The 26,983-nt window shown below is 39.7% G+C and overlaps 1 protein-coding gene across 3 annotated transcripts; it reads left to right on the forward strand.

Annotated features, from left to right (window-relative positions):
* Positions 1-1,037: 1,037 nt before the first annotated feature.
* On the forward strand, positions 1,038-26,823 carry camsap3 (calmodulin regulated spectrin-associated protein family, member 3). Of its 3 annotated transcripts, none has more exons than XM_006798102.3 (18): positions 1,038-1,506; positions 8,404-8,666; positions 15,033-15,173; positions 15,401-15,487; positions 16,354-16,386; positions 17,188-17,326; positions 17,421-17,560; positions 17,654-17,738; positions 17,858-17,900; positions 18,003-18,058; positions 18,314-18,386; positions 18,537-20,646; positions 20,734-20,858; positions 21,107-21,393; positions 21,476-21,569; positions 22,772-22,896; positions 22,992-23,110; positions 24,495-26,823. In XM_006798102.3, exons 1-18 carry the CDS (start codon positions 1,374-1,376, stop codon positions 24,792-24,794), a joined length of 4,353 nt encoding a protein of 1,450 aa, XP_006798165.2. In that variant the 5' UTR covers positions 1,038-1,373; the 3' UTR covers positions 24,795-26,823. The 3 variants fall into 3 exon arrangements, with proteins under 3 accessions (XP_006798165.2, XP_006798167.2, XP_006798166.2); XM_006798104.3 differs by having other exon boundaries at positions 18,350-18,386; XM_006798103.3 differs by lacking the exon at positions 16,354-16,386.
* The last annotated feature ends 160 nt before the right edge of the window (positions 26,824-26,983 follow it).

Here is a 26,983-nt window from a genome sequence, read left to right on the forward strand (position 1 = left end):
CCTCGAGTCTCATTCTAAACATCCAACAAAATGTTTTTTTCCAGAATGAATTATGCCTTTTTTTTATTTTAGAAACTTCTTACATAGTCTGCCAGTATATTTGCCCTGTTCCAGTCTTTGTGTTTTGTGTTGTTTTAAAGAGGTAATAAGGTTAACATCACCATACTGTATCTACTGCTGTAGCTCTTTGTAAGGCAATGGTTATTTGAGATCTTAATATAGCTTTTCATTGAGTTTAATATGGTTTTCGTTACTTTCACATGTTAATGGACAATTGAGGGGAACAAGTAAAAGAGTAATACAAATACTTTTACTAATTTCATCTACCTTAGATTCATTGTTTACTATATTTGTTTTCTATCTGTCTGCATAATATATAGATCTGTATGTTCAGAGTAGATTTAGCAAAACGTATTTTTAATAATTAACAGCTAAAAGTCCATAATGTTCTCTGCGTTCTGTCTGCAATAGGCCAAGAGTTGGCCCACTGCAGTGGTGGATATATTGACCAAGATCATACACGTGCTGTAGTTTATGACTAATACAGTCAAATACATACAAGTTAAAACCCCAAATATTTACAGAAATTGTCACAATCAAGACATTGATGACAATACATAAACTGAAGGTAGAGTACAACTCAGAGAGGTACATTTTATATGTGTGTGTTTGTGTAGGCTACATTTTTTTCTGATACCAGTCGAGTTATGGTACTAATTCAAAATTTAAGACAGTACTTTTAGATTCTAATGTTCACATTTTTTAAATATTTTAAATTAATAAGTTATAGTTAATCTACATGTGTTTTCGAAGGTTACTGGCTATTTGACTTTCGCACTCAAAGGTGTCCTTTCATCGACCCACTGGTGTGCGAGCAGATGCACCTGTAGCAAAAGCGCCGCCACACCTCTACCTGCTGTATCATAAACACTGAAGTCCCGCCCATATTGTTAAAGCGTATTTTCTATTGGACGGTGGAGTGGACGAGCGATTCCACTGTGGAGCACCTGGTAGTCAGTCATCAGCGGGACGAAAGCGTACGTACGTACAGTGAGCTGACAACACGGCAATGCGGACGAAGAAGGGCAAAAACGAGGGGAATAGTCCGGTTTATAGTAGCCCAGCCGGTCGGGGCTTTAGTTGGTGTTAAGGCAAAATTAAGCCAGGACTTCGTCTTCGAAACCTCCGACAAAAGGACCTTAGTTTGATTTGGAAGTAGCTTCGGAGCGGATATTTCCCTGCAAAACCCTCAACCACATCCGTATTCCCAGCCCCGGTCGTATGGAATCGTCTGCTCCAAGAATGATCGCTTGAATATTTTTATACTGTATCCTTTTCCCCCCATCACCGCTTCCCATTTTTACAGACTCGCTATGGTCGACTCCCCTACCATGAGGAAGACTTTTGTGGTCCCAGACATAAAATCATTGGATTTGTATGACTGCACTAAATCAAAAATATGCGCAAGTGTCGGATGGCTGCTGGCAAAGTCCTACGGCAGCACAGGTAGGTTTTAGTTCACACGGCAGGCCTAAATGTTATGCGTAAAGGTTGTGTTAAGACCATTTGTTGTCCAACAATGTGTTTATATTGTGTCTAACAGTGTAGCGAAAACCGGTATGCATGTAGGGGAACTGCAGTGTGTGTAGTTCAGCGATTTTCAGCACAAAGAGGCGCATATGAGCAGAGGAGCAATGCACCGTATGCGTTTTTGACACTGACACATGTCATTTGTTCTCACTCAATGGGTGGGCACATTTGGAGGTATGTGTGTCACAGAAACGGCCTCCTCCTGTAGGCCTTATCACGCTAGCCCATTCTGTCGCATTTCCAGCCACCAGGCTTCAGTCAGAAATTGCAGGCTAGCTGCTGGGGATGTTTTTAATCCGGTTACACAGACAGGGCACACGGGGCGTATGTTTTTCCAGTATCTTTCTTTCTCCTAGTGATGGTGACAGCCCGCAGTACCCACAGTAAACGCTGGTTACTGCTTCATGTTATTTGGATCAAAAGCAGACCGTAGCTCATTGTGCGCTCAGAGAATAGACTACCAGTGCTCTTGTGCCTTATTATCAGGGGGTTTCTTTCCGTGTCCTTAGTCAGCAAATTTCAAGAAGCAACTGGGAGAAGCTTTGTAGCACAAAACGCACACCCACAATATAACCAAAACATGTTTTCTGTACTTAACACGTAGCCTATCATAAGAATTTGTTTTGTCTCATTTTCTTGAGGCATCTCGTCAGCTTTGACCCTGAGGTGATAGCATGGCTCTTTGTTTGAGCACTCACTGGTGAAGATCAGACCTTATGAAGCAAACATCCGATGAGCCTTGTAAAGAAAAAGCCTTGATTGCTTTATTTTCTCAAAAGTAGCCTACGCATAATGACATAAAAAAAACAAAAGACAAACATATTATTATACTAATACAAGGATGATACATTCTTGGATCTTTTGATGTTACAGGGTTTTTTTTTTTTGGTTGTTTTTTTTTTTTTTTAAATACAGCCATTACTTATTTTATCCTGAAATAGGTGTGAGGAGGTACTTCATTTAACTTTAGTTGTTTGTTTCATAATTTCAGGCAGGTCCCAGGTTTAGGACTCTGGGCTGCAGCTCATGTGTACTCTGTTAAGCACCTCAACCACACCCTATGGTCAAAGTCACTCCATGCCAAGCTGCAGGAATGTAAGGACAAACACTGTTATGATGTGGAGGTTTTCTCTTGATCAAGTTCAATAGCCCTGCTGATGGTAATTTTTTTTTGTAAAGCTGGGTGACATCATCTTGTCCCTTACTAGAAACCTAGCTCATTAGGACAACACAGAGCCCAGCAGGAGCCAGACAGTCATCTGGTCATGAGCCTTTTTAGGTCAGTTAGTCTATAGATAACAATGGGTGGCATTTTAATTCCAGTCTTTCCAAAAATGGAATTTGACATGGATAACAAAGTAGTGTTTACTTTTGCATTTCATATTTAGTTAGATTATTTTCTAAAAAGCTAATGTTTAAATAATTAAGGAAACCAATAACCACTTATTGAGATAAAATTAAAAAAAAAATCTAGAATAAAATCAGCATCAGCGGCAATGATATGGATGGACTGAAATATTTGTGTTTGCATAACAAATGTTTCAAGCATGGCAGCACAATTTAAACAATAAAGTTTCCTACAAGATAGTTTCACTTTCACTACTAAATATACATGCTAGGGTGTTTAATGTATGAAAGTCTTGGGATCTTTTATTTATGTCTAATATTTTCCATGCAGGGTTTAAAAAAAGAAGTTAGGCATGAATGTAATTAATTATTTACCCTTGAAGTTCTTGAAGCTGTCATGAGAAATGAGTTTCCAGATCTGAGTATGACTCAAGCTGGAATGGGACATGAAACTCGATTTACCTGTTGAGGCTTAAGAAATCTTATAGTGACAAGTCCAAGGGCATGACATTTATGCATTCTGTTAATCAGGTTTCCTTCTAATCATTGCCAACGTGAATTATCTGTGTTTGTTTTCCATATCTGAATAACAGGAAAACAGACTATGTCGCTGCTTAAATATTGTCTTTTATGTCCAACAATATCTCGTTGGAGTCATCCTATGTTTTCTTTTCATAGCAATAAAACCAAACCACCTCACACTTTGACCCACTCTTACCATTACAGTAGCATGTTACCTTCACATAGCTACAAAGTTGCTGGACCATACTGAAATCCTGTTTGACTGATTACTCATCCTTTTCCAATCATTGTGACCATGGTGAGTCAGCAAGGGGGAAGGACCTGAGGAGGATGTTGGCTTGCTTTTAATGTTTACTTAAACGGTTGGGATTCCTGTTCACTATATGTTAAACTTTTCATGGCATTATACTGTTAAATGCCAAAACACTTCAAATATTATTAAGACTTTCTCTCTTTAAAATGTACTTCTCTGTACACTTGCCGTTTAATGCAGTTTAAGCTTGTGCTATAGCAAGGTGTTGCCCATGTGATAGGATATACAGGCCTGGTAGAGGGAGCTACTGGTGATGATGTGGTGCTTGATGTATAGTGCAGAAAGTATCCTTTTTATAATAGTGATCAAATAGTACAGTATTATTTAAGAAAGGGTTAATGATAAGATCTCTTTGTTGTAGATGGCAATAATAAATAATACAGCTCAGATAAGGTAGTGGCATTAGCATTTTACACAGAACGAGGGGTCACGTGTGGGGTAGAATGCTACCACGGCCCCTCTCACCACTGCTTGGTTTTGGGGCAGCAAAACAGTACCTGCTTTGTTCTAAAAATGAGAGCATATAATCGCCTGTTTGATTCTTCACCACATGATGAAGATGTTATTGTATAATTTTCAATGAAAGATTTAAAAGTTAAAACCGCTTTCATTATTATAACACATAATGCTGAGTTAAGATACAGGAATTGTAATTTTGATTGGCTTTCATTTACTGCCTAAAGATTACATGGAGAAATTTTTTAAATAAATGTCTCTTAGAGTTCCAGAAAGGCTCCCATGAGAAACCTGGACGTTTAGATAGTTATATCCAGCAGGTTGACATTCATTGTGCTAAAGCTTACACCCCAGCGTAAAGTGACAATTGGTGGATTGTGGCTTTCTTTGCTTGGTTCAAATCAGTTTCGATTTCCACCTAGCAAGTGAGGTGGAGAGCTTGTATTGTTCAGTGTGTGATTACTGTAGGACAAGTGAGCATGGCTGTGAAATGACCAGCATGCAAGCTCAAATAGTCAGTGAGGTAGAGGCACATGTGGTTCCTGTTGGCTATCAAACGATACAGGTCAGTACAGATGATATCTAACACAGCTGAACTGACTTTCAACCACATTAGCAAGTTCTATAAATCTTACTGCATGTTTTAATAGCTTGGCCTGATTTACTTAAGAAAAAAATAAATACTCGTCACTAAAATATTGCTCTGATCTTTAAGTTTGTAACACTGTTTTCATTGTATTCTTTAGTCACAGGTTGGTATCTAAGACATTTGGGTTAACAAAAGCACAGACCCACTGAAGGATTAAGAATCACAAATTGCTTGAATGGCTCTTCCTAACAAGCGTTCCTCTAGCTGATGATGATGTGTTTAGAAGCTTTGCGCACATTTGACTTTTGCCTTTTTACTCAAACCAGTAGATAAGCATTGACCCCATGAACTGTAAAAATGACAGAGGTAGTTGCTCCTGCTTATGCAAACAAAACAAGCACATGCTTTTAATCTAAATATTCCCCTGGCAGGGCATTGATGAATATAATTGCAGCATCACAATGCAAGGTTTGGTTACAAGTATTCCAGTTCGTCATGCTTTTTGTTACCTTGTATTATTTTTAGTTTTTAAATCGAGTGTATGCTTTACTAAATAATTGTTGCTATTTTTGCTGCGCATGTGCATAGTTTTGGGGACCTGTATAACAATTTGAAGCCTCAGTTTTCTAGCCACTTTGTTTCTGATATGTGTCACACAAAGTGATCATTCATGGACAGACTGTGTCATAGGGAAATCATTCTTTTATCGATCTTTCCTATCTCACTCAGTTGTGGCATTTGCATCCTACTTTGCCTTCTGGGCTAATTTTTTTCTGGTTTACCTTTTTGTCTTTTACACATTACAGTGGAATTTTTTTCTTTTACATATACAATGCACCTATGTGACCCAAGAAGATTTGTTTTTACAGCACTAAAGTAGGCACTCCAGTTTTGGCGCCTGAGAGTATTTACAACAGCATGAACCATGTGGCATGACTGATCATATTGTGTGGCAACTATAGTCATCATAGGGTGAGACAAAGGGAACAGGGCATTGATTAAAGGAGGCGGCTTTTGTTTCGACAGCTGATGTCAATGGATCCATTACATGATTATATAATGATACAGCAGTTTAGTGACACCTCCCTTGTAATAATCCCTTTGTTCTTCTGTTATATATAGTCTAAGGCTCTCAAACACACACACAAACACAAATTTTTTCCTTTCTTTTTGCAGACATACTGCTTGCGTTTAAGCAAGGCAACTTTTTTGTCCAAGTGCCTTTGAAACGGCAAGTCACATGTTTGTTTATGGTTGCACACAGAAACTGGCTGTTAGGTTTGCTGCAGAGAAACCAGTTTCAAAGGGTGTGTGTCAAGTTTGTGTTTTTAGGGTAAACGTATAAAAGACAGATCATGATAACAAACTCATTTGTGCACTAGTGTTGAAGGCTCAGATTTTTGTGTTTTTTGCTGTTGTCATCATATTTGGTCTTTATTTTCACATTGGGTGAGAGGGTATAGCCGGTGGGTTTTATGGGCAGCACAGTGGTCGTGTGGTTAGCACTGTCGCAAAAAATGATCCCTGGTTTGAACCCTGGTTGGGGCCTTTTTGTGGGGAGTTTACATGTTTGTTCTCCTTGTGCCTGCGTGGGTCTCCTCTGGGTACTCTGGCTTCCTACCAAAATCCAAACATGTACATGTTGGGTTAATTGGTTATTCTAAATTGGACTGGGATAAGAGGGAGATAAAGTGCTTAAAGTGTATAGAATAATACACCTTATGAGTGCATGCTTAAATGTAGCTTGTGGTTAAAGTGTTTTGAGTGGTCAGTAAGCAGTATATAAATGTGACTACATTCTTATCTAGTGATGGCTATCTTGTGTGCTGAGCAAGGTACATCCAGGGTCCATTGTGGTATTAAATTTGATGCTAATTTTGGTAAGTGGAAAAACAAACGGAACAAAATGTTGAAGCGACTGAATGTCTGTGAAGGTTCTCAGTCATCCAGGTCATCGTAGTCAAAGGAGCTTGCAAAGAAAAGCGTCTGGACTTCTTTAAGTTGCTTGTTGCTGAAAAGGTGGGGCCAGGTTTCACAATGAGCTCACCCGAAACCCTGGCTGATTGGGACCCACACCCAGTTTCACACCTTGGCTCAGGTGATTAGAGGATCATCAGGGGGTCATTTTGTCCCTCTTTGGGGGGGGATACTCCTACTGGGTTTAAATCTGGGACTCTCCACCATTTGACCTTAGAACTGAAGAAGCTTCTCGTATGAGAGGTGAAACGTCTTCAAGCAACTTAAAGAAGTCCAGACGCTTTTCTTTGCAAGCTCCTTTGAAGCGACTGAATGTTGAACAAGACAAAACAATATCCCCGTACACTTGTTGTGAACATAAACATTGTCTATACACATACTTTAAACATGTTTATTCCTGGTTTATAGTTGTACAAGGCAAATCACACTCGCACGGACATCTTGCTTTGGACTTTATAGACTGAAAAATAGATGTAGTTTCTAGTTTTAAAAACAGTAAAACCATGCAGAAATGCCTCAAACCTGCATTATTTAATATATTACCATTACCAGGAAACACTTGACCCCTGTTTCAATCTAGGGGGTCAATGTTGACATTGTGGATGACTATAAATACCTTGGAGAACACATCGACAATAAACTGGACTGGGCTAAAAACACCACAGCACTTTACAGGAAGGGCCAGAGTCAACTCTATTTTTTGAGGTGACTGAGGTCCTTCAACATCTGCCGGACAATGCTAAGTATTTTCTACGAGTCTGTTGTGGCCAGTGCAATCCTCTACACCGTTGCATGCTGGGGGAGCAGGCTGAAGGTCACAGATGCCAACAGACTCAATAAACTGATCCGTAAGGCCAGTAATGTTGTGGGGATGGAGCTGGACTCCCTTAAGGTGGTGTCAGAGAGGCGGATGTTGTCCAAGATAAAGACAATGTTGGATAATACCTCCCACCCACTCCATGACATGCTGGTCAGTTACAGGAGCATGTTCAGTGAGAGACTGAGATTACCAAAAAGCACCACTGAACGACACAAGAAATCATTCCTGCCTGTGGTCATCTCTCTGTACAACTCATCCACTTAACACACTGTATACTGCAATAGCTACACTCTTTTTGCACATGCTCTTCTTTCTTAGTCAGCTACTTATCAATGAGTGACTTATATGTATATATATATATATATATATATATATATGCATGTATATATTGTGCTCTTTCTTACCTAGTGTATTGTCTGTCTTTGTTACTGTTACTGGAGCACTGTAACCAAAATAATTTCCCCTCAATAAAGGGGATCAATAACGTATTCTGATTCTGATTCCTCATGGGGTAACAAATTGAAGTCAGTTTCTTTACCTCCCTTGCTTGTAAACCTCAGTAAACTCATTCCTGATAAGATCATAGGCTTAAATGTTAGTGTATGGTTTACTGTGTGACTGACCTGTCACTAGCACACATTGCCCCTTGGTTTCACTGTTAGATCTGTTATGTCTGCTCTGGTATAGTTGTGTATGCTCTGGCAATACTGTTGCACACATGTCTGTAATAGAACCACTACTAGAAACTTTTTTTTTTAACCATTTGTCTTTTTTTCCCTCTCTCTGTAGAAAATGTCCCTGCAGAGCTGCGTGACCCTTTCTACTGTGACCAGTATGAACAGGAGCACCTTAAACCTCCAGTAACACACCTCCTACAGTCATCAGAGCTCTACTGTCGCACCTACAACATATTACTGGGTAGTACTGCAACTGAGGCTCAGCCAAAAGATAATGCCACCCTGCTGCAGCTTCTAACTCAGAGAGGCGTAGTTGCCAAAGACCAGGACACAACAGTGACTGATGCTGACCTCCGACATAAACCCATCAAAATGGTAAAACGATGAAACAGTCTGGGTGATGGGGAGGGTGAAATGCTTTTGTCTATTATCCTTGGGATTCCTCTTGTTAGACCAGATTCTCTGCTATGCAGAACTCTGTAGGAAAGCAAATAGGTTCACGTTCGCTTGGTTTCTGATATAGGGCCATGTTTATGCTTTGATTCTAGGGATTAAAGGGCATCAAAAAGACCCCCTACTCATTCAGCCCTTCCCCCACTCCCCTGTGCTGCCCAAGCTCATCCCAGAGGATGAGTGGATCCAGCTGCTAGGACAAGAGCAGTCATGGTCACATGAGGAATAACCACTTTACTTTAAGGGTGTGTGTGTGTGAGAGAGATGATCTAGATACAATAGATGGTTCAGATCAGAATAATAGCTTAACAATTTTGATGAAACATTAGCTGTTGTGTGTTAAGAGAATTCTCTGGGTTGGCTGTGTGAGTCAAATCAAGAGAAACAGGTTTATCCTCTTAGCTCTTGACAATAGATTTCCTTCTCGCTTTCTTTCTTCCTGCTTGCTTAGTTCTTGTTCAAACATAATATAGTCATGTGTTCTTCACTGTGCATAAAAAAAACTGCAGCTGGCTAATATGTTTTTGCTAAAACTACAGGCTGAAATAAGGGGATTTTTTTTTATTTAAGGTAATATGCATTTCTTTTCTGTCCCAGCTGGCACAACAACTTTCAAATTTAAAGTAGTCTTCCCTTTTTACAGATTACTATCCTTCTCATGGAATGGTATACAATGAAAATTCCCCAGCCATCTTGGTTTACGTACACACATGCTGTTTTTGAAAGCTAAGCAGGGACTCTCCAAGGATTAGTAAGGAAAATGGTGTTATGTTAGGTGAATGCTGGTTGCTTCACTGTTCCTGTTTGCTGGCCAAAGGAGCAGGTACTTCCCTGCTGATGGCACAGTTGTAATGAGAACCTCAGGTTTTTGCTTGAAATGGGCTTATGCATTGTTTTGTTTTGTTTTTCTCAGCAATACTGCTGAGAATTTGAGTCCTCCTTAAGAGTAGAACCTGATAAAAATCCAAACTTAGATGTCATATTGTTGAACAGATGCACCTATAAATCTGACCCAATTAATGTGAATGCTGTCTTTTTCTTGACTTAGAGCGAGATAGTGTGGTTTTTAAAGATAAAAGATACAAAGCAAGATGAATAATGGTAAAAACAGAACCATGCTCTAAAGGGGCTTTGCTAGTTTATTTTTACATAGTATTTTTCCTACTTGTGCTCTGGTGAAAGCTTAAACGAAATAAAAGGAAGAATAAATAGTGTCACATGCACCTTCACTTGTATTGACTCTGAGATCACATAGTTGTTATATCAGATTAGACTTTCTTTTATAAACATGCTTGCTCTTTGCAGGTTTTCTAACATCACCTGCAACAATACCAGTACCCTGATCTGACATCACACATTCTGATGATTATGATGATCATTTAATGTCAAAAATCTTAAAATTCAATTTTTTTCCACTTGTAATCACTGTAATAATGGCTACGGTTATGATTTCTACTGGGATTATTAGATCCAGTAATAACTGCCTAATGAGACATGCCTCTTTCATGTATCATGTTGCTGTAGTTTCTGAGCATACAAATGTCTCAGCTTGCCTGCCATGTAACTTAGCTCTGAATGAGGTTTCCAGGTCAGGAAATGGTACCTCTTAACTGTAAATCCTAAATTTGTTATTTGGCTGTTACTGTTAATGCTGCATTTGCTGTTTTGCTCCTTTAGTGTATGAGCTTTCCAGTAGCTGTTTGGCTTCTCTTTGGGCTTGTCGCCACTGACTGGCACTGCAGCTACAGTGTGGCAAGCAATGAAAGTGGGTCATGCTGCAGCAATAGAAGGATGGGGCATCATTGTGGGTCTTGGCCAGTAAACGGCTTTGCAGCAGCAATCTGCTGCAGGACTGCTGTATATTAAAGCTTCACATATTTGAGTCAGACAAGGTAGATAACATGCTACATGCATTTAAAAGCATGTAGAGTCATGCTTGTAGTTGACTCCACACTGGTGCCTGTTAATCTGCAAAGCCATCAACTGTTAATGACTTTTTACACTGTTATTGGTAAATCGCACAACTTCATATTATTGCTGCTGTTTGCTAATCATTGTGTTTGCTAATCGTGTAAATCCAGCGCTGCAGGTTCATCATAAGTCGTAAGGACACATTGGGTGCTGGCTGGAGTTCACGTATCAGGACTGGAGTAGAATGCCACTGACCTAATCAAAATGGTATCAAAAAGTAGGGCAAAAGCTAACAGATGGTTAAAGATAAAAGCTAACCAACTGCATACAGAACTGTAAGTTATCAATTATTCTCTCATCCCATTTTAAATCCATAGACATTAATATGGAGTTGGAAGCATTTGCAGCTATAATAAGTTTCACTGTTCTAGGTGAGGTTTCTACAAGATTTTGAGTTGTTTGTGAGAATATTCAGAGCAGCATTTGTGAGCTCAGACACTGCTGTTAGGTCAGGGAGTCTGGCCAATGTTCTAATTCATCCCAGAGGTGTTTGAGGTTGAGGTCTGTACAGCCCAGTCAAGTTATTCAACAACAAACTCATCCGGCCATACCTTTATGGACTTTGCTTTGTATACTGGCAACAGTCATGCTGGAATATAAAGGGGCCTTTTCCCAAACTGTTCTCTTGGAAAAATTGTCCAACATGTTTTGGTAACTGAAGCATTAGATTTCCCTTCACTGCTCCAGAATCCAGTGGTGAGATAGTATTAATGTGTCTATGCTAGATGGAGGAATTGTAACACAAAAAAACCTACTTAGAATTCCTTGGAATTGGGTTCAAATCCTGCAGCCGCCTCCACCCCATTACTTGTGTCCTATGTGTAATGAATTATGTGTCCTACTGCTAACTGTTCTTCTGGCCCACTACTTCTGATGGTGGCCCAGCCCCCATCACTCCTCAGATTGGGGATAAAGATCTTTGAAGATTAGAGATAATCTGCCATGCAGACTGAGTGCAATCATCCACTATCGCATGACATGCCAGAGATGACCACTGACTCACCAGGCACCTAACCTACTGCACAATATGAAATAAATTGGTTAAATTTGTTTCTGTAACAATAGATTCTAATTCTAATCTATATGTAATATTACTATAGATACTGGGTTAAGTGTCGATTCCCACAGTGCTAAAGTAAGTCATGTAGCTATAATGCTGCTAAACCTCTTCCTGGTCTCCTGTTGGTTTTGGATGGCAGTGACACTTTGTCTTAAATCATAGTGCTGTGCTGGCAGGTTTTCTGGTCAAGTGAGCATCATTCAGGAGCTTAACTGAAATTAGATGTGGCAGACTATCTGAAACACTAACCATCATCTTGCACATTTATTCTGCTTTGGGCTTCTGTTGAATGATAACTAATGTGTTGTAATGAAACTTGTTTACAGTATACAAAATGACTTTTTTAATGCAGCCTTTCTACACTTGTCTCTACTTGCTTAGGTATACAGTTCATATACATATGGATGTTCATACTATAACCTCTTTCTAAAATCCCTTTCTGGGCCCCAGCCCTGCCTGATCCCCTATTTTTCTCCCCATCAGGTGGCACCAAGCAGGGTAGGGAATGTGGTTAAGTCATATTTCAGATGTAATCAGATTTTGCCCTCATCATAATCTCACATAATGCTTAACAAGATGCCTTTTGCATTCTTTGTTTATCTGAGTTACATACATAGACATGCAAACAGAGTTTCCAAATAATCCCATAAAATTCCATGTTGATCGGGTTAATTTGTGGCCTATTTTTGTCTGTGTGTCACATTGGTTTAAGGGGCATGGATGTTTGTTTTTTTTTGTTTTTTTTAAGAGCTAGGACTAAGCCAGGAGCAGAGAGCAGTGCTGCAGTCAGGCTTGTACTGAGATGCATTATGGGTCAGCTGGTTGGTTGTTATGGTGATCTGGCAGGCTCTGTGCTGTGTGTTTGAGTTGCTCCTCTCATTAGGGAGACTTGTGATTTAGCTTAGTGAGCTCTCCTGGGTGTGCAATGGGAAATCCACTAGCAGCACCCCCTCCTTTATCTCCTTTCATTCTCCCCTTTTTTCCATGATTTACCCTCTGAATAATTACTGTAGGGATAACATCGGAGTCAGCCACTCTCAATAGTTCTGTCATGCATTTGTTCTTTTTCTCTCAGTCATCTTCTTTTCACACTGTGGCAATAGCTCCAACCTATGATTACACACTTTGCGGCTAAAAGCAAAAATGTTATATCATTTTGCTTTCATGGCAGAGCATAGTTACTGGCAAAATTTACTGGTTGTTAGGAAAATACAAGTGAACCATTGCTTATCAATATTCCAATATTGTATGATTAAAAAATGTATAATATGTAATCTTACATGATGATAATAATAATATAATTGATGTTTAACGCAGTGGACATTTTTATGTTTGGCTCACATTGATTCGTTCATACAAAAATAAATAAATTACATTTTCTAAGGATCTGTATTTTGAACTACAGAATCCTATAAAACCATGTTAATATAATCAATTTATTTCCAATTCTTACAGTGTTGGAATGATCAGTACTAAGTAATTATATTCTGAATCCCTATTCGTTTTGGTTTTTGTAGGAACATTTATTGCTTTGATGTTTCAGCCCTACAGTCCCTGTATTAGGCAGGACACACAAAAGCAGTAACACTAGTGCTGGCAACAGTGGTTGGCAAGCAGGTCACTCAGGGCCACACTGCTCACAGAAACAGACTACAGCACATCCAGAGAGCTTTGACCAATATTATCTGGCAAGCTTTTGCTGGCATACTCCACCCAGCCTGCCTGCCCAGGCACTGTATGTGTTCAGGTCAGCACTTTACATCAGGGATCAGTAGACAGATATGCACACAGCTGGACTGCCCCTGCCCCCCATCTGGGGCTACACAAGAGTTTAAGAGGAAAAGAATCTCTGAAGTTGTAAGTAGTGAAAGGCGGCAGGCACTGATTTGCACATATTAAGCTCCAAATTGTTGACAAGATTTTGAAGGAATGGCCCCACAGTATGTTTCAATCGGCCTTTTGCCTCTCTGCTAGCCTGACTTAATTATTGTAACAAGCCTGTTATTGCAGTTACCTATTAATGGAGCGATTGGCACCCAACTGTACTGTTGAAAGGCAATTTAAAAGGATATAGATAAACAAGACAAATAAAAAAAGGTTCACACATGTTTTCAATTTGTTTACAAGCTTACTGCATATGAGAACCTAGCAGAAAGAGAGTGCTGCTGGCAGTGCATCACTCACTCAGATGACGAGAAAGGGCAAGAGAAAGTTGGCCACAGTGGCACATTCTAAAACTGAACAAATTTATTAGCAATTTGTATAAACAAAGTAGAACTAATATTCTGAACAATTATGAATATAGTGGGAATTGCATAAATTTAAAAACTGTTCAACTATTACAATTTGCAACAGTAACAAGGTTGGCTATAAGATAGTGTTGTACTCTTTGCTTTGCTGTGTTTGTACCCTACAGTACAAACAGAGCACAACGTCTAATAAGTTAACAGGTTTATAGAGTTAAAGGGTTCACTCTAGCTGAGCTGATAATGTTACTGGAACATTTTAACAGGCTTTGCCTGTAAGATCTGTCTTACAGGCAAAGTTGTTAATGTGTTTTATCTATTAACCAGAGCTCTGTAATGGTCTTGTCTAAGTAGGTAACTTCAAATTGTGATTGTTAAATACATTTAAGTACGTTTTTTTTCTTCTTCTTCTTTTTTGCTTGATTGTATTTGAGTGGGGAAAATCAAGGTTTTATAACCATTTTGTGTGGCAAAAATACATTTGGTCACAAGCACCTGTTTCTTAAAGAGAATGGTGTTCTTTGTTACGCTTCCTGGTGATCTAGTTACAACACCTCATTTTGTCCTGCAGTCTCTCACACATGAGTCATACAGAACTATTTCACTGTGCAAAAGAGAAAGGGAAATGGCTCAAAGAAGGCAAATAAAGGGAAAGCAGGTAAGGAATGGCAATCTTGCAGACCATGTGTTCACCTGCTACAGGTCCAGTGCCTCTTTAATGATTTAATGAGGGCATAAACATGAGTCCAAAGGTCTTCCACATCTACTGATGTGTGTGTGCTTACTTGTTCAGAGCTGTTGTTAGTTTCTGCTGACTCATAACTGGCGTCTAGTGACCTCTGGAGGGTGTTTCATGTAAATACTGGCAGTGATGCAGCAATTGTATTTTGCTGCAAGGACCATGCTAGAAAAGGATCCAACATTACTGTCTTAACTGTAATTGATTGATGCTGCCCAGGGTCATTGCTCTTCACTTCCTTTTTTTTTTCTTTCCCATGTGATTTGGTGAAGAGTGCTCATCTGGCAGTGATGGATGCCTTGATGGCTGTGGGAGCCATGGAGACAGTGACTGCGGTGAAGACATGTAGTTCTGCTGAGCTCCTGGGAAAAGCAGCCAGCTGGGAAGATGCTCTGCTTCACTGGGTTAATGAGGTAAGGAACAGACCAGAGAAAACAATGTCTTTTTCAGAAAAACACCAAATTTTCTTTCAGAAGATGTTCTTGGTTCAACATTTGTATGAGCACTAAGTTAGTAGATTAACTGGTGACTAATGAACTGTAATTCTCTAAAACTTTGTTTTTTATGCTTATTTCTGACTTTGTGAACACACGGTACAAAAGAATGTGGAAATGGTTTTCTCTTGTTATTATGCTATTAGTTGAACCAGAATCTGAGAGAACGTACTGAAGGAGCCCAGAATGACTTGTCTGAGACCATTACAGACCCCCAACCTGTTCAACCATCAGTGAGTACTGTATTAAATATTCAGTGTGTTGTCACTGTTATTGTATTGTTATTTCTATCCAGAAATGCAATTTTTTTTGCAATTTTAATGATGTCAGTTGCTGTTGCAAGTCAGGTGGAGTCAGGTGTAGCTTGGCACAATATTCTAGACAGGTTTTTGTGGCACTAATCCAGAATTATCAGTTGTGTGGGGCTCAGCTTCTATAATTAGCAATTACGTGTGCTCTGCTCAAACCTTTAAGTTGCAGTGGGTGAAAATGAAACGGGTATCTAAGAAATGGAAGGAAGAACTTTTTTTGTTTTACACAAAAAATGCACAACACAAGAAAATGTATATTTGTGACAGACAAATGCTGTAAAATTATAGAAATAATATATTGCCACTGTGCAAACAGTGTAGGTTACATAATAAAAATACATTTGAATTTTGATAGATTAAATTCAGTGGTTTTCGTCATCTTCTGCATATTTGATAAGAGCTTTTTGTTCAATAAAAAAAAGTTTACATGAAAAATATCATGCTTTGTCCAGTCAGAACAAAACCTTCCAGCTGCTACATTAGTATTCAGAAACTTTCACCATGTTTTGGAGGCAAAATAAATTATTATAAAAGAAGCTAATTTCTGTTTTTGCTTCCTATTCCTACTTCCTTACTCTATCAATCCTAACAAGTCTTGGTTGATATATTAAAACAAGGACAAGGTGGGAATTGCTTTTTCAAGATGGCCGTCTTGCCATTTCGAGTAAATAAAGTAGTCACAACCCTTTGTTTTTCTAGTTCTTCCACTCTTGGCTTAATATGTCTCCCTGTACTCCTGTTCTCCATTTCCTTCTATTTCCTGTCTCTCCCCCGCCCCAATCTGACAGTGTCCTACTCGCTGGTACTGGAAACTTGTTCCTGTAAGTTCCCTCCTTTCCTCTGCTTCCTCCCCTTGTCCCTCCATCCTTCCAGTGTCTTCATCAAATTTATCAGGAAATATCTGATGGTCAGGTTTGTTTGTTTCTTCCCCAAATGTGATGTGGGAATGCGTTGTGCATCACATCCTAGTAAGCATTAAATTGCACTTAACAGCATAAGTGTGATAGATTTGGGCTGTGACAATAGCTCTAAAGACATTGTTTGTGGAGACGTGTGGTGCATGAATAGCAGTCTTTTTTTTCTTTTTTTTTTAAACTGATCATCTGAAACTACCATGTTCAAGTTTTTCTCAAGTGTGGGGCAAAGATGTCTGTATGTGTTTATGAGAGTAACAGAAAGGCTTCTAATCCACTGGTTCACTGCCACAGTGGGCTGTTTTGTCTGTATACTATTGCTGTACCTGAAACATTTTCTCTCTTTCTGAGATCTAATCTCTTTCTTTCATTCTGTCTCCTGAGACCTTCACTTGACCCACTTTTTCTGAAGAAAAAAACCCCTTTCTTTCTGCTCCAGTTCAGTCACTCTCTCTGCATCTTCAGTTTGTTCACATTTGCACTCTCCTTTTCACATCAGTTTAGCATGACCTTTCTTTATTTCATTTGTTGCTTTTAATTTTGTAATCACTTTTTATTATTGTGTATCACTGTGTGTCTGCTTAGGAGCATTTACCTATGTTTGATAAACTTGATGGTTGATGGCGTGAACTAATATGTGAAATTTATAAAATTACATTCAACATTGTGTGTGATTTGTCTTTTATTTTTCTTTCTTTCTTTTTTTAGCTCCGCTATAGGAAGGATAAAATTCAGTCCAAACTTAAGCCCGTTTTTCCAGTAGTGAATGAAGTTAAAGACCTGTCCAGTGGATGTGCTGTTGCTGCCGTCATACATTACTATTGCCCCGGCCTGCTGAGACTTGAAGGTACCAACAAACATTCTAACAGAATGCTGTAAAATGACCTTTAGAACCTGAGACATTTGTAAAAATTAAATTTTTTTTCTCATCTCTCTGTTAGATGTTTGTATGAAGGATTCCATGTCTATAGCAGATAGCTTGTACAACCTGCAATTCATCCGTGAATTTTGTGACAGCTGCCTAAAGAGCTGCTGTCACTTGGCACTGGAGGACATGTTATATACACCACAGGAACTTCAGGTACTTTCAGTCTGGATCACTGATGAACAAAAAATATATTCACACAAATACTGTGTTGTCTTTTGAGTGCTTGATTTATTTTCTGGGATTTAGATGAACTTGCTGAGCTTCCTGTCAGAACTGCTTAGCTGGTTTGAAGTACAAAGACCAGAATTTGTGCAGCCAATAGATACGTTAAGTAAGTCTCACTGATTTGCGGTCCTTTCTAAATATTGTTTAACATGAACATATATTTCATATATATCATATATAATTGATATATTTTAAAAAGTCTGTTTGTGGCTTTTCTTTTGTCAGGCGAATCTACACCAGTAACACCAAGCAGCTTGAGTGATAACAGGTACAGAAGCTTTCTGGGTGTGATTTTGCTGTTGTAGTAGACTAAGGGCAACGTATTATTTAGACAAGACTGTCATTTAAGTGAAGTATTTGTGCTTTGCAGTACCTCCCCCTCTATATTCAAGAAGCCTTTCCTCCCGATTTCCTCTTCTGCATCAGGTAAGATGAAGACTATGGTCAGCCATCATTACATTTAGCTACATAAGCATTTTACAGTGTGGTTCACTTATTTCCTTCAATCCATGTTTGTCTTTTAGTTGTGTTTTGTGCTGTTTGATAGTCTTGTTTTCTTATTTGGATAGACATTCGAAACTTTTTGTAAATGTTTTCCCTTTAATTTCTGTGTTCCATTTTTTTGCATCCCGGTGTTGTTTGCATGCCTTTACATGTCTGTGTATGTCCCATTGTACTCAGGATCTTTGACTCAGTCTACCTCAATGTCTCATATAGAAGGAGCTGGAAAGACATGGAGCAAGAAACCTCTGAGGTAGGACTAGCATATTCTGGACTGATTTAAGCATTTTATTAATTTTTTTTAATGTGCTCATGCTTGTGTTTTCTTTTTTTGTTTTGTTTGTTGTTTTTTTTTTTTTTCTTGTGCTTTTTTTTTTTTTTTTTTTTTTTTTTTTTTTTTAAGCCGGCCTTTGTCAGCAGTATCCTTCAGCATTCCTTTTGGGCTAGACAGCGACGTAGACATTGTGATGGGCAACCCTGTAATAACCCGCTCTGTGAGCTCAGATCAGCTGAACCCAGCTGGTCAAAATATGGCAAGGGTGCCCTACACCCCTCCCGAAGACCTCAGTCATTTGCTTAGCAAACCTTCAGGACCTAATGGTCCACAGAGAGCATCCTGGGCCACCCACATTCCCACTGTTCCTAAGTTGGCAGAGGAGAATGACCTCGGGACAAGTGAAACAGGAGAGCTGCCTACAATTGAAGAGGCTCTTCAGATTATTCACAATGAAAGCAAAATGGAGCCTCGTTTACACCCTGATGGTGCTCCTGATGGATTCTACCTCCACTCTCCTGATGATCCTCCTAGTTCTCGCTATAATGGCAATTTACCACCAATCAGCTCCTCTGCACCAACCCGCTCAGGAATGATGTATCGGCCAACGGGAGAGTCCAGCGAATCCACTCGCACTAGAAACACTTCTGAATGTTCACGAGATGATGACTCAGTTTTGAGAGACGGTAGTGTGGATTCAGATGCATCAGAAGACATGCCTAAAGCCCAGTCCACTCCATCAACACCCGGTGCTGCAGGTGGTGCTGCTATTAGAGGTGGTAAGGAGGTTCCTGACAGTGGTGTGAAGATGACCAGTTTTGCAGAACGGAAAAAGAAACAGATTACTGATTCTCCAAAATCTAGTGGTTCTCCTCAGATGACCACATGGGCACAGAAGTCTGAAGAAAGCCCCAGCAAGAGCCCACAGCTGAATAATGAGATGTCGGAGTTGGGGGTTCGGCTTGAAGAAAAGCGCAAAGCCATCGAAGCTCAGAAGAAACGCATTGAGGCCATTTTTGCAAAGCATAGGCAGAGACTAGGAAAGAGTGCCTTTCTGCAGTTAAAGAAAGAGCAACGTGAGGATGAAGGTGAGGGGAAAGGAGAGGATGGCCAGGTCAGTACCTCATTCACAGAAGAAGACCTCTCTCGCTTGACACTTGAAGAGCGGCTAGCACGAATCGAATTGGAAGATCAACAGGAACAAGATGAAGAGCACCCCACAGTGGAAGATGAGGGTAATGTTAAAAGAGGACTTGCGCTCAACAAGCAGGTCAAAGAAAAGGCAGGTACACCAGGAGAGAAGCACCATGGGACACCTACTGACAAAGTGGTTGCTCCTTTAGGGGACTATAACAACGCAGTGTCCAAGCTAACTGCAGCTCTTAGCTCCCTCCAAAGTGACATGCAACGACTGACTGAGCAGCAAAATCAGCTAATGAAGAAAAAACCGTCACCTTCCAATAACAAGTCTTGGGTTATTCCAGCCAGCCCTAAAACCCCCACCTCAGCCCCTCCTCCTGCACGCCTGTCACGAGAAACCACTCGAGATTTAAATTCTGCCTCCTCTTCTCCGTCTCCATCACGCAAAATCACAAACCACACCACTTCTCCTAAATCTCCTCATGTACATCGAAGAGCCCAGTCTGTACCTCCTAAAAGCCCAAAACACAGTCGTCCATCAGACACTAAAGTCCCCTCCCTGTCGAGGGTTCTTACCCCACCTACAAATGTAGACCGCATCCCCCATCTTCGTCGTGTAAATCCCTGGCAAACTCAAGTACAGACTTCATCCTCATTCTCCATTGGTGACTCTGGTAGCCTAGATGAGCTGCGCTCATTAGGACCAACTCCTGTGCCAACAACTACACTGACCCCAATACCAGCTTCTACCCCAACTCCAGGTCCTGGTGCAGATGACAGCCTGTCAGAAATAGGCTCCAATGATGGACAAAGTATATTTAGTATGGACCTTGAGGTCGGGTCCAATCATGGTCCATTGACTAGAAAGGAAGGGGTTGCAGGAGGGGGCTACAGCTCTGGTGCCCCATCTGAATGTTCTTTTGAGAGTGATGCACCTGCAGGGATGTTGAATGGCAAACGCAGTAGCCTGATAGAGATCTCACTGTCTGCCTTGGGAGGAGATGGTGAGGAGGATGACCAAGTGCCTGATGCTCTCTCTGACTCAATGAGTGACCTCACAGAGGCAGAGAATAAAGCAGCAGTTGGTTTCTTTTTCAAGGTTGGTGGCTGACACATATTTTCACAGTATATATCTGCATAGAAAGTGTGCTATAATTGGTGTGCATTCATCCCTTTTTATTATTAGGATGACAAAGATCAACCGGAGGATGAAATGGCTCAGCGAAAAGCAGCTTTTCTTGAAAAACAGCAGAAGAGAACAGAAGAGATGAAAAGACGAAAACTTGAGCAGGAAAAAGAAAAAGAATCAAAGTGAGACCAGTTTCTGTTTTTAAAAAAAACTGCATTTATAACAAGTTAAAGAAGGGAAGCACTGAATATCTTTAACTTAATCAATTTTTTTATTTTAAGCAGCCAAAGGGTGCACATAATTTGGATTTAATAATTTATTGTTCCATGTTTTATGACTCGAATTGTTGCTATCATTAATCCCATAATTCAGTCTTGTTGCATTTCATAATGTGGCGTTACACATTAAAGGTCTTACACTTCATTTTTAGCAAGCCCCAGTGGATGATCATTGAAGGCTGGGGCAGTAAAAATGAGGACAGACCACAGACCCCAGGCACTCCTCCCAAAACCCCACCAGCAGAAGGCACTCCTCAACGTAGAGGAGACTTCACTAAGCAGGAATATGAGAGGAGACAGCAATTGAAGATCATGGAAGACTTGGACAAGGTTCTGAAGCAGAAACCCACTACAGTGCGTGGTGTCAAGAAGCAGAGACCTAAGACTATGTTCAGAGATGACTCTGTGCTCTCTCAGAGTCCTGTCAAAGGTTTCATGGGTAAGTATTTCTGACTTTAACCAGTAAAATTCACGGCTTTTGTATTCTCTCTTCTCACATGTACAATATTTCCTACTTGTAGGCACTAAGCTCAACAAGGTATACTCCCATTCATCCATGAACCTGTCCTCCATGGCTAATGACCCTGGCGGTATGACTGTCAGGAAGTCACCCAGGTAACCTGCAAATTGATAATGAATTGATGTATTTTCTTTTTTCTTTTTTTAAATGGTTAAAAAGTGGGAAGCACAGAATTTAGCCTGAAACATTGAAATTTAGCCTGTGTTTAAAGTCTCCACTCCAAACTATATACCAGTTTTTAAATTATGTTGATAGGCCAAGTAAAAAAAAAAAAGCGTTTTTTTTGTTTTGTTTTGTTTTGGGAATACTACCGTCACATTTAGTGCGAGAAGAAAAACGCAATCGAAAAATCATATTGCAACACGTGACATTAGGTTGTTAAGGAAGAGGAGAATGTTTTAGGAGTGATGGTAGCGAGTGAGCAAGACAGAGTGATATCGATAGCGAGTTTTGATAGTTGAGAAATTTGGGACGTTTAGCGTGTTTGGAGTGTAGTTGGTGTGTAGTCATTGTTGTTTTGTTTTGTGTGTCAAAATGAGTGCACTGTTGAATGTCACATTTGCTAGCCAAAAGCCACGAAAGGTAGATTGAAATGTAAGTGCTGTCTCCAGGTGGAAAACAGGAGGAATGTTGACAGGTCTGCAGGTATTATCCCTGTGATATGCGCCTCTCTTTTGTAGTGGATATAATTTATTTATTTTTTTAATTTCACAAATAATTTGTGTGGCACCTTATTGTTCTGTAATTTTATTTTTAGAAATAGTTTTAAATGGTTGTACAAAAAACACCTGAGGTATTGCATGCATTTTTAGGTAAATAGTTGCATATAGCTTTGCTGTTTGCAAAATTTGTACATTTTTTTTAAATGTACAATTTCTGTTTGCATTTCAACTTATGAAAATGATTTGCTAAACATGTTTTTTGCTGTTACAGTAAAAATTTTACCTACTCTGATTTTATTATTTTTCTGTGATTTTTAGATCAGTTAATAGCCTAGCAGTCAAAATGAAAAAAATGACTGTAGATTTAGACATGTGAGGTTGTGCTGAAAAGAATGATATCAAATAAGGCAAGGTCAATAGTTTTTAAAGTTGAAATATTAAGGTAAAATCAAAAGTACTGAAAAACAGCCAATTTAACCTTGGACCCCAGAGGGTTAAAGTTTGAAATATTTAATAAGTGGGTGTTCTTGTATCATTGACACCAACTATAGATGCAGTGTAGTCTGTGTTATCAGGTGCAAATGAAAAATAAAGCCTCAAAATGTAAAAAAAGGCTTCCTCTGTTATCTCTCTAGTCGTTCACACTCTCCTGCCCGATCACGGGGAAGGTCCCCAGGACGAATTGGTGTTCAGAATGGAGAGAAGGACTGGGAGACTGGCTCTGCTATTTCCTCCCCTGCTTCTATCCCAGAATATACAGGTCAGTCATAATTTCCACACAAAAAATTGTAAAAATGAATGCTGCAAGCATTGTTTTGTTTGCTTTATAGCATTTGGAAATGTTGTGTTTTGCAGGACCAAAGCTGTACAAGGAGCCTAGCTTTAAGTCCAACAAATTCATCATCCATAATGCTATCACTCGTTGCTGCCTGGCTGGGAAGGTCAATGAACCACAGAAAAACAAGATTGTAGAGGTAAACCATCCCGCCGTGTCAGAGTCCAACAAAAAGCTACACCCTAACTAGGTTATGTAACGCACTTAAAGCCAGGTTTATACATTTTTGCGTTTGGGTTGTCCCAGACAAAAGCTGCTCAACATGAAAGAACTATAGTGATTTCTTAACTTGTGGCTTCCAAATGGTGATACTATGTTAAAAGATCAGAGGAGCTTGTAAAGAGAAGCGTCTGGATTTCTTTAAGTTGCTTGAAGATGTTTCACCTCTCATCCGAGAAGCTTCTTCAGTTCTAAGGTCAAATGGCAGAGAGTCCCAGATTTAAACCCAGTGGGGGTATCCCCCCCCAAAGAGGGACAAAAGGACCTCCTGATGATTCTCTAATCACCTGGGCCGAGGTGTGAAAGCGGGTGTGGGTCACAATCAGCCAGGGTTTCAGGTGAGCTCATTGTGAAACCTGGCCCCACCCTATCATGTGATTTCCTGAGGTCAGATGGCCCAGGATGTGAGTGGGTGTTAAGGCGTCTGGGGAGGGAACTCAAAACTGGATTATAGATGGCAGACAGTTGGTGTCGTAAACCACCGCCTCTGTTCAAAAATGGTCGCTCACATTGGACATAGATGACTTCTTTCACTCCTCTTTCAAACCATCTGTCCTCTCTGTCCAAAATGTGAACATTGGCATCCTCGAAAGAGTGACCTTTGTCCTTAAGATGCAGATGGACTGCTGAGTCTTGTCCTGTGGAGGTGGCTCTTCTATGTTGTGCCATGCGCTTGTGAAGTGGCTGTTTGGTCTCTCCAATGTAGAGGTCTGGACAATCCTCGCTGCACTGTACAGCATACACCACGTTGTTAAGTCTGTGTTTTGGAATTTTGTCTTTCGGGTGAACCAGTTTTTGTCTGAGTGTGTTGCTGGGTCTGAAGTACAACACACTCTCTTTACAAGCTCCTTTGATTACGATGACCTGGATGACTGAGAACCTTCACAGACATATGTTAAAAGATGGCTGTTGTAATAGACTTCCAACCAAAAGGCTGTCTGGGAAAAATTCTGATAGTATCAGAAATTTAAAATGACCATCTCACAATGTGACTGCTGCCATGACCTATTTGTCAACAATTCAACATACAGTGATGCACAGATCATTTTGTGAAAAGACAAAACAAATTGAAGATGGAGGTAAAATATGCAAAACAATATGTTTGAGGTGGCAAGTAAAGTTGTGGCGGCAAAACCTTTGTGTAATATGACTACCAGCTGTTGTTATGAATGCCCTAAGGAGGATGTAGCATGTAAAAATAAGTTGGTATTATCATCACACAACCTGCATGCATCAAACCTAATGTCCTCCCCAAGTTGATTAGGTCCATATACTTATTCTTTTCTCTATATCTCTCTTTTCAGGAAATGGAGAAAAGCACAGCCAATCACTTTCTTATCCTCTTCAGAGATTCCAGCTGCCAATTCAGAGCGGTTTATACCATGAACCCTGAAACCGATGAGATGGCACGGCTAACTGGCATTGGCCCGCGAGTCATCACACTTGATATGGTTGAGTCCATTTACAAGTACAGCTCAGACCGCAAGCAGTTCACCGTCATCCCGTCCAAAACCATGTCCATGAGTGTTGACGCTTTCACCATCCCCGGCCATTTTTGGCAAAAGCGCCCAGGAACTCCCAAAAAGTTTGGCACTCCCAAATAAAGACTTATCCAATAAATGTAGAGGTGCTTTTCAGGGAATCCATTCCCAACTTGACTTTTCATTTCCCTTGATTTTGGCCAGTGTGGCAGTTGAGATTGTTATTCAGTTAGAATAACAGAAAACAGATTGACTGACTTTGGACAGCTATCCACGTGGAGCCTAAGAATAATCCAGTCAACACTACATGCTAAGAGAATGGGCCAAGCACCTACTCACTCAGCCAATGTGCTTAGAATAGTTTATCTCTGGCTTTATCTGGTCTACCTAGATTGTAAAATAATGCAACTGATTCAGGATAACAACTTTCCCCCCCTTCCTTCCTCATGCCTTGCCTTACCCTGCCATGCCTGAGTCATTTTTGCGACTCTAAGGTAAGAAAAAGAGAGGACAACCACACTGCCTTTGCCTGCAAAACAGTACTTAGGGCACGAGTAGTTCCCACCCATCTCAGTTCTGCTTGCATTTGCCTTTTCTACTTCTAGGGCTCACTCTTTCCACTCTGCTGAAACAAGTCTAAGGTCTCAGTTTTGATTGGAGACTTCAGCTGAAAATTAATAGCAGATAACACTGCTCCCAATGAATGTAGGGCACACACTAACCATTCATTCCATTCAGGGGTGTTTTCACTGTTTGAATCTATTATAGTGAATGGTCCTTCTGCACTGGTAGTGACTGCTGTCATTGTCAGTGGACTTCCAGACCTAGGAAATGCTTGTGCCACATAGTTTGTGAACTCCATTCAATCTCTCAGCTGTAGACATCTGGATGTTTTTTTTTTATACCATTTGCCATGTTTTTGCTGGACAAAATTATTCACTCTTTGAGAACTAAAAGAAAAATGAAATTCATGTGACTTTTTCCCTAGTAGCTCGCTTTTTTCATTTTCAACACGTGATGAATTGAAATGTTATCTGAGCTTATCTTGAAAAATAAACCTGGAAACATGAAGGAGGGCTTTATCATGTTTATCTTGGATACAGCTCTTTGTGAGAATGATAATCAATGATAATTTAATATATACTGAATGCTAATTAATTTGATTTTTTTTTTGACAATGATTTGTAAAAAGTTGACCTTTGTAAGCTATGAATAAGCTAGCCTGCTGCAAAGTATAAGTGAGATGTATGTTTGAGTTGCGAATGAGTGAATGAGAATGAATAGAATTTGAAACAGTTTGTCTTGGGATTAATAAATCCTTTAGGTCACTATGAGTCTGTTTCCTATTATTTTATTTCCCTGTTTATGTGTCTTGGCATATGAACAGTAGGTTTTCTTGATGAAGGATCATTCCGGACTGTAACAGCCCTCATCTACCCCACAGTCTCTAGAGACTCCATGTGCAACTGGAGGAATGTAAAATGCCGAACTGCTTTTTTCTTTTTTTGCTTATGTCCACACTTCTAAGACCTTGGAATTGCTTGTTATGAGGTCAATATCACTACAAAAACCTGTGGCGAATTAGCCCTCTATCTTTTTTTAGCTGTCCCGTCAACAGCTATTGCGGTTCAGCTGTCTCTCTCTCTCTTTTTTTTTTTTTTCAAACCACTGCCTGCAAGAAATGTGTTTTTGAATGAGATTCCATTACAGATATAAAATAATGTTAAACAGTGATTAGGAAATAAATGATACATTTGTGTGTGAGGAGTAGTGCAAATGGAATTGGTGGACTTTTGTATTTATGTGTTTGTTAAAACTAGTATGTGGTAGTTAACAGCCTTTTTTTTTTCTTGATTCAGTGCAATTTCACCCCTAGAAATCCCCTTATCATTGAGAAGTGTATTTATTTGCTTTAATTTAGACGGTGCATTTGATGTTTAGTTTCAGGTTATCCTTTTTTTTCCTCTAGTTTTTCTTTCTTTTTTTTTTTGGTTTAGGTTATAAGTCATGTAGTCATTTCATAGAAGTTGTCATAACATTGGTTTTCTTTCCCTTGTTTTTGGATCTGTGCCAGCACACTATAAATGTTCATTTCATAAACTGACTTAACTGACTTCTTTGGCAACTTAACCAGATGAATAAAATCCATTTTAAATCATCTACATCTTGTTTTTCATCTTCATGTTTCTTTCCCACATTCATTTGGTTTTATTGTAGTACTTGGAGCAGTAATAATTGAAAAATTTGTTAAAGGTAAAATCAGCTGGAAAGAGGTTTCCTTGCGTAAGAGTGAGAAAATAACACCAATATAT

Source organism: Neolamprologus brichardi, chromosome 4, assembly GCF_056152115.1.
Source record: "Neolamprologus brichardi isolate AB-2024 chromosome 4, ASM5615211v1, whole genome shotgun sequence".
In the NCBI taxonomy this organism is placed as follows: domain Eukaryota; kingdom Metazoa; phylum Chordata; class Actinopteri; order Cichliformes; family Cichlidae; genus Neolamprologus; species Neolamprologus brichardi.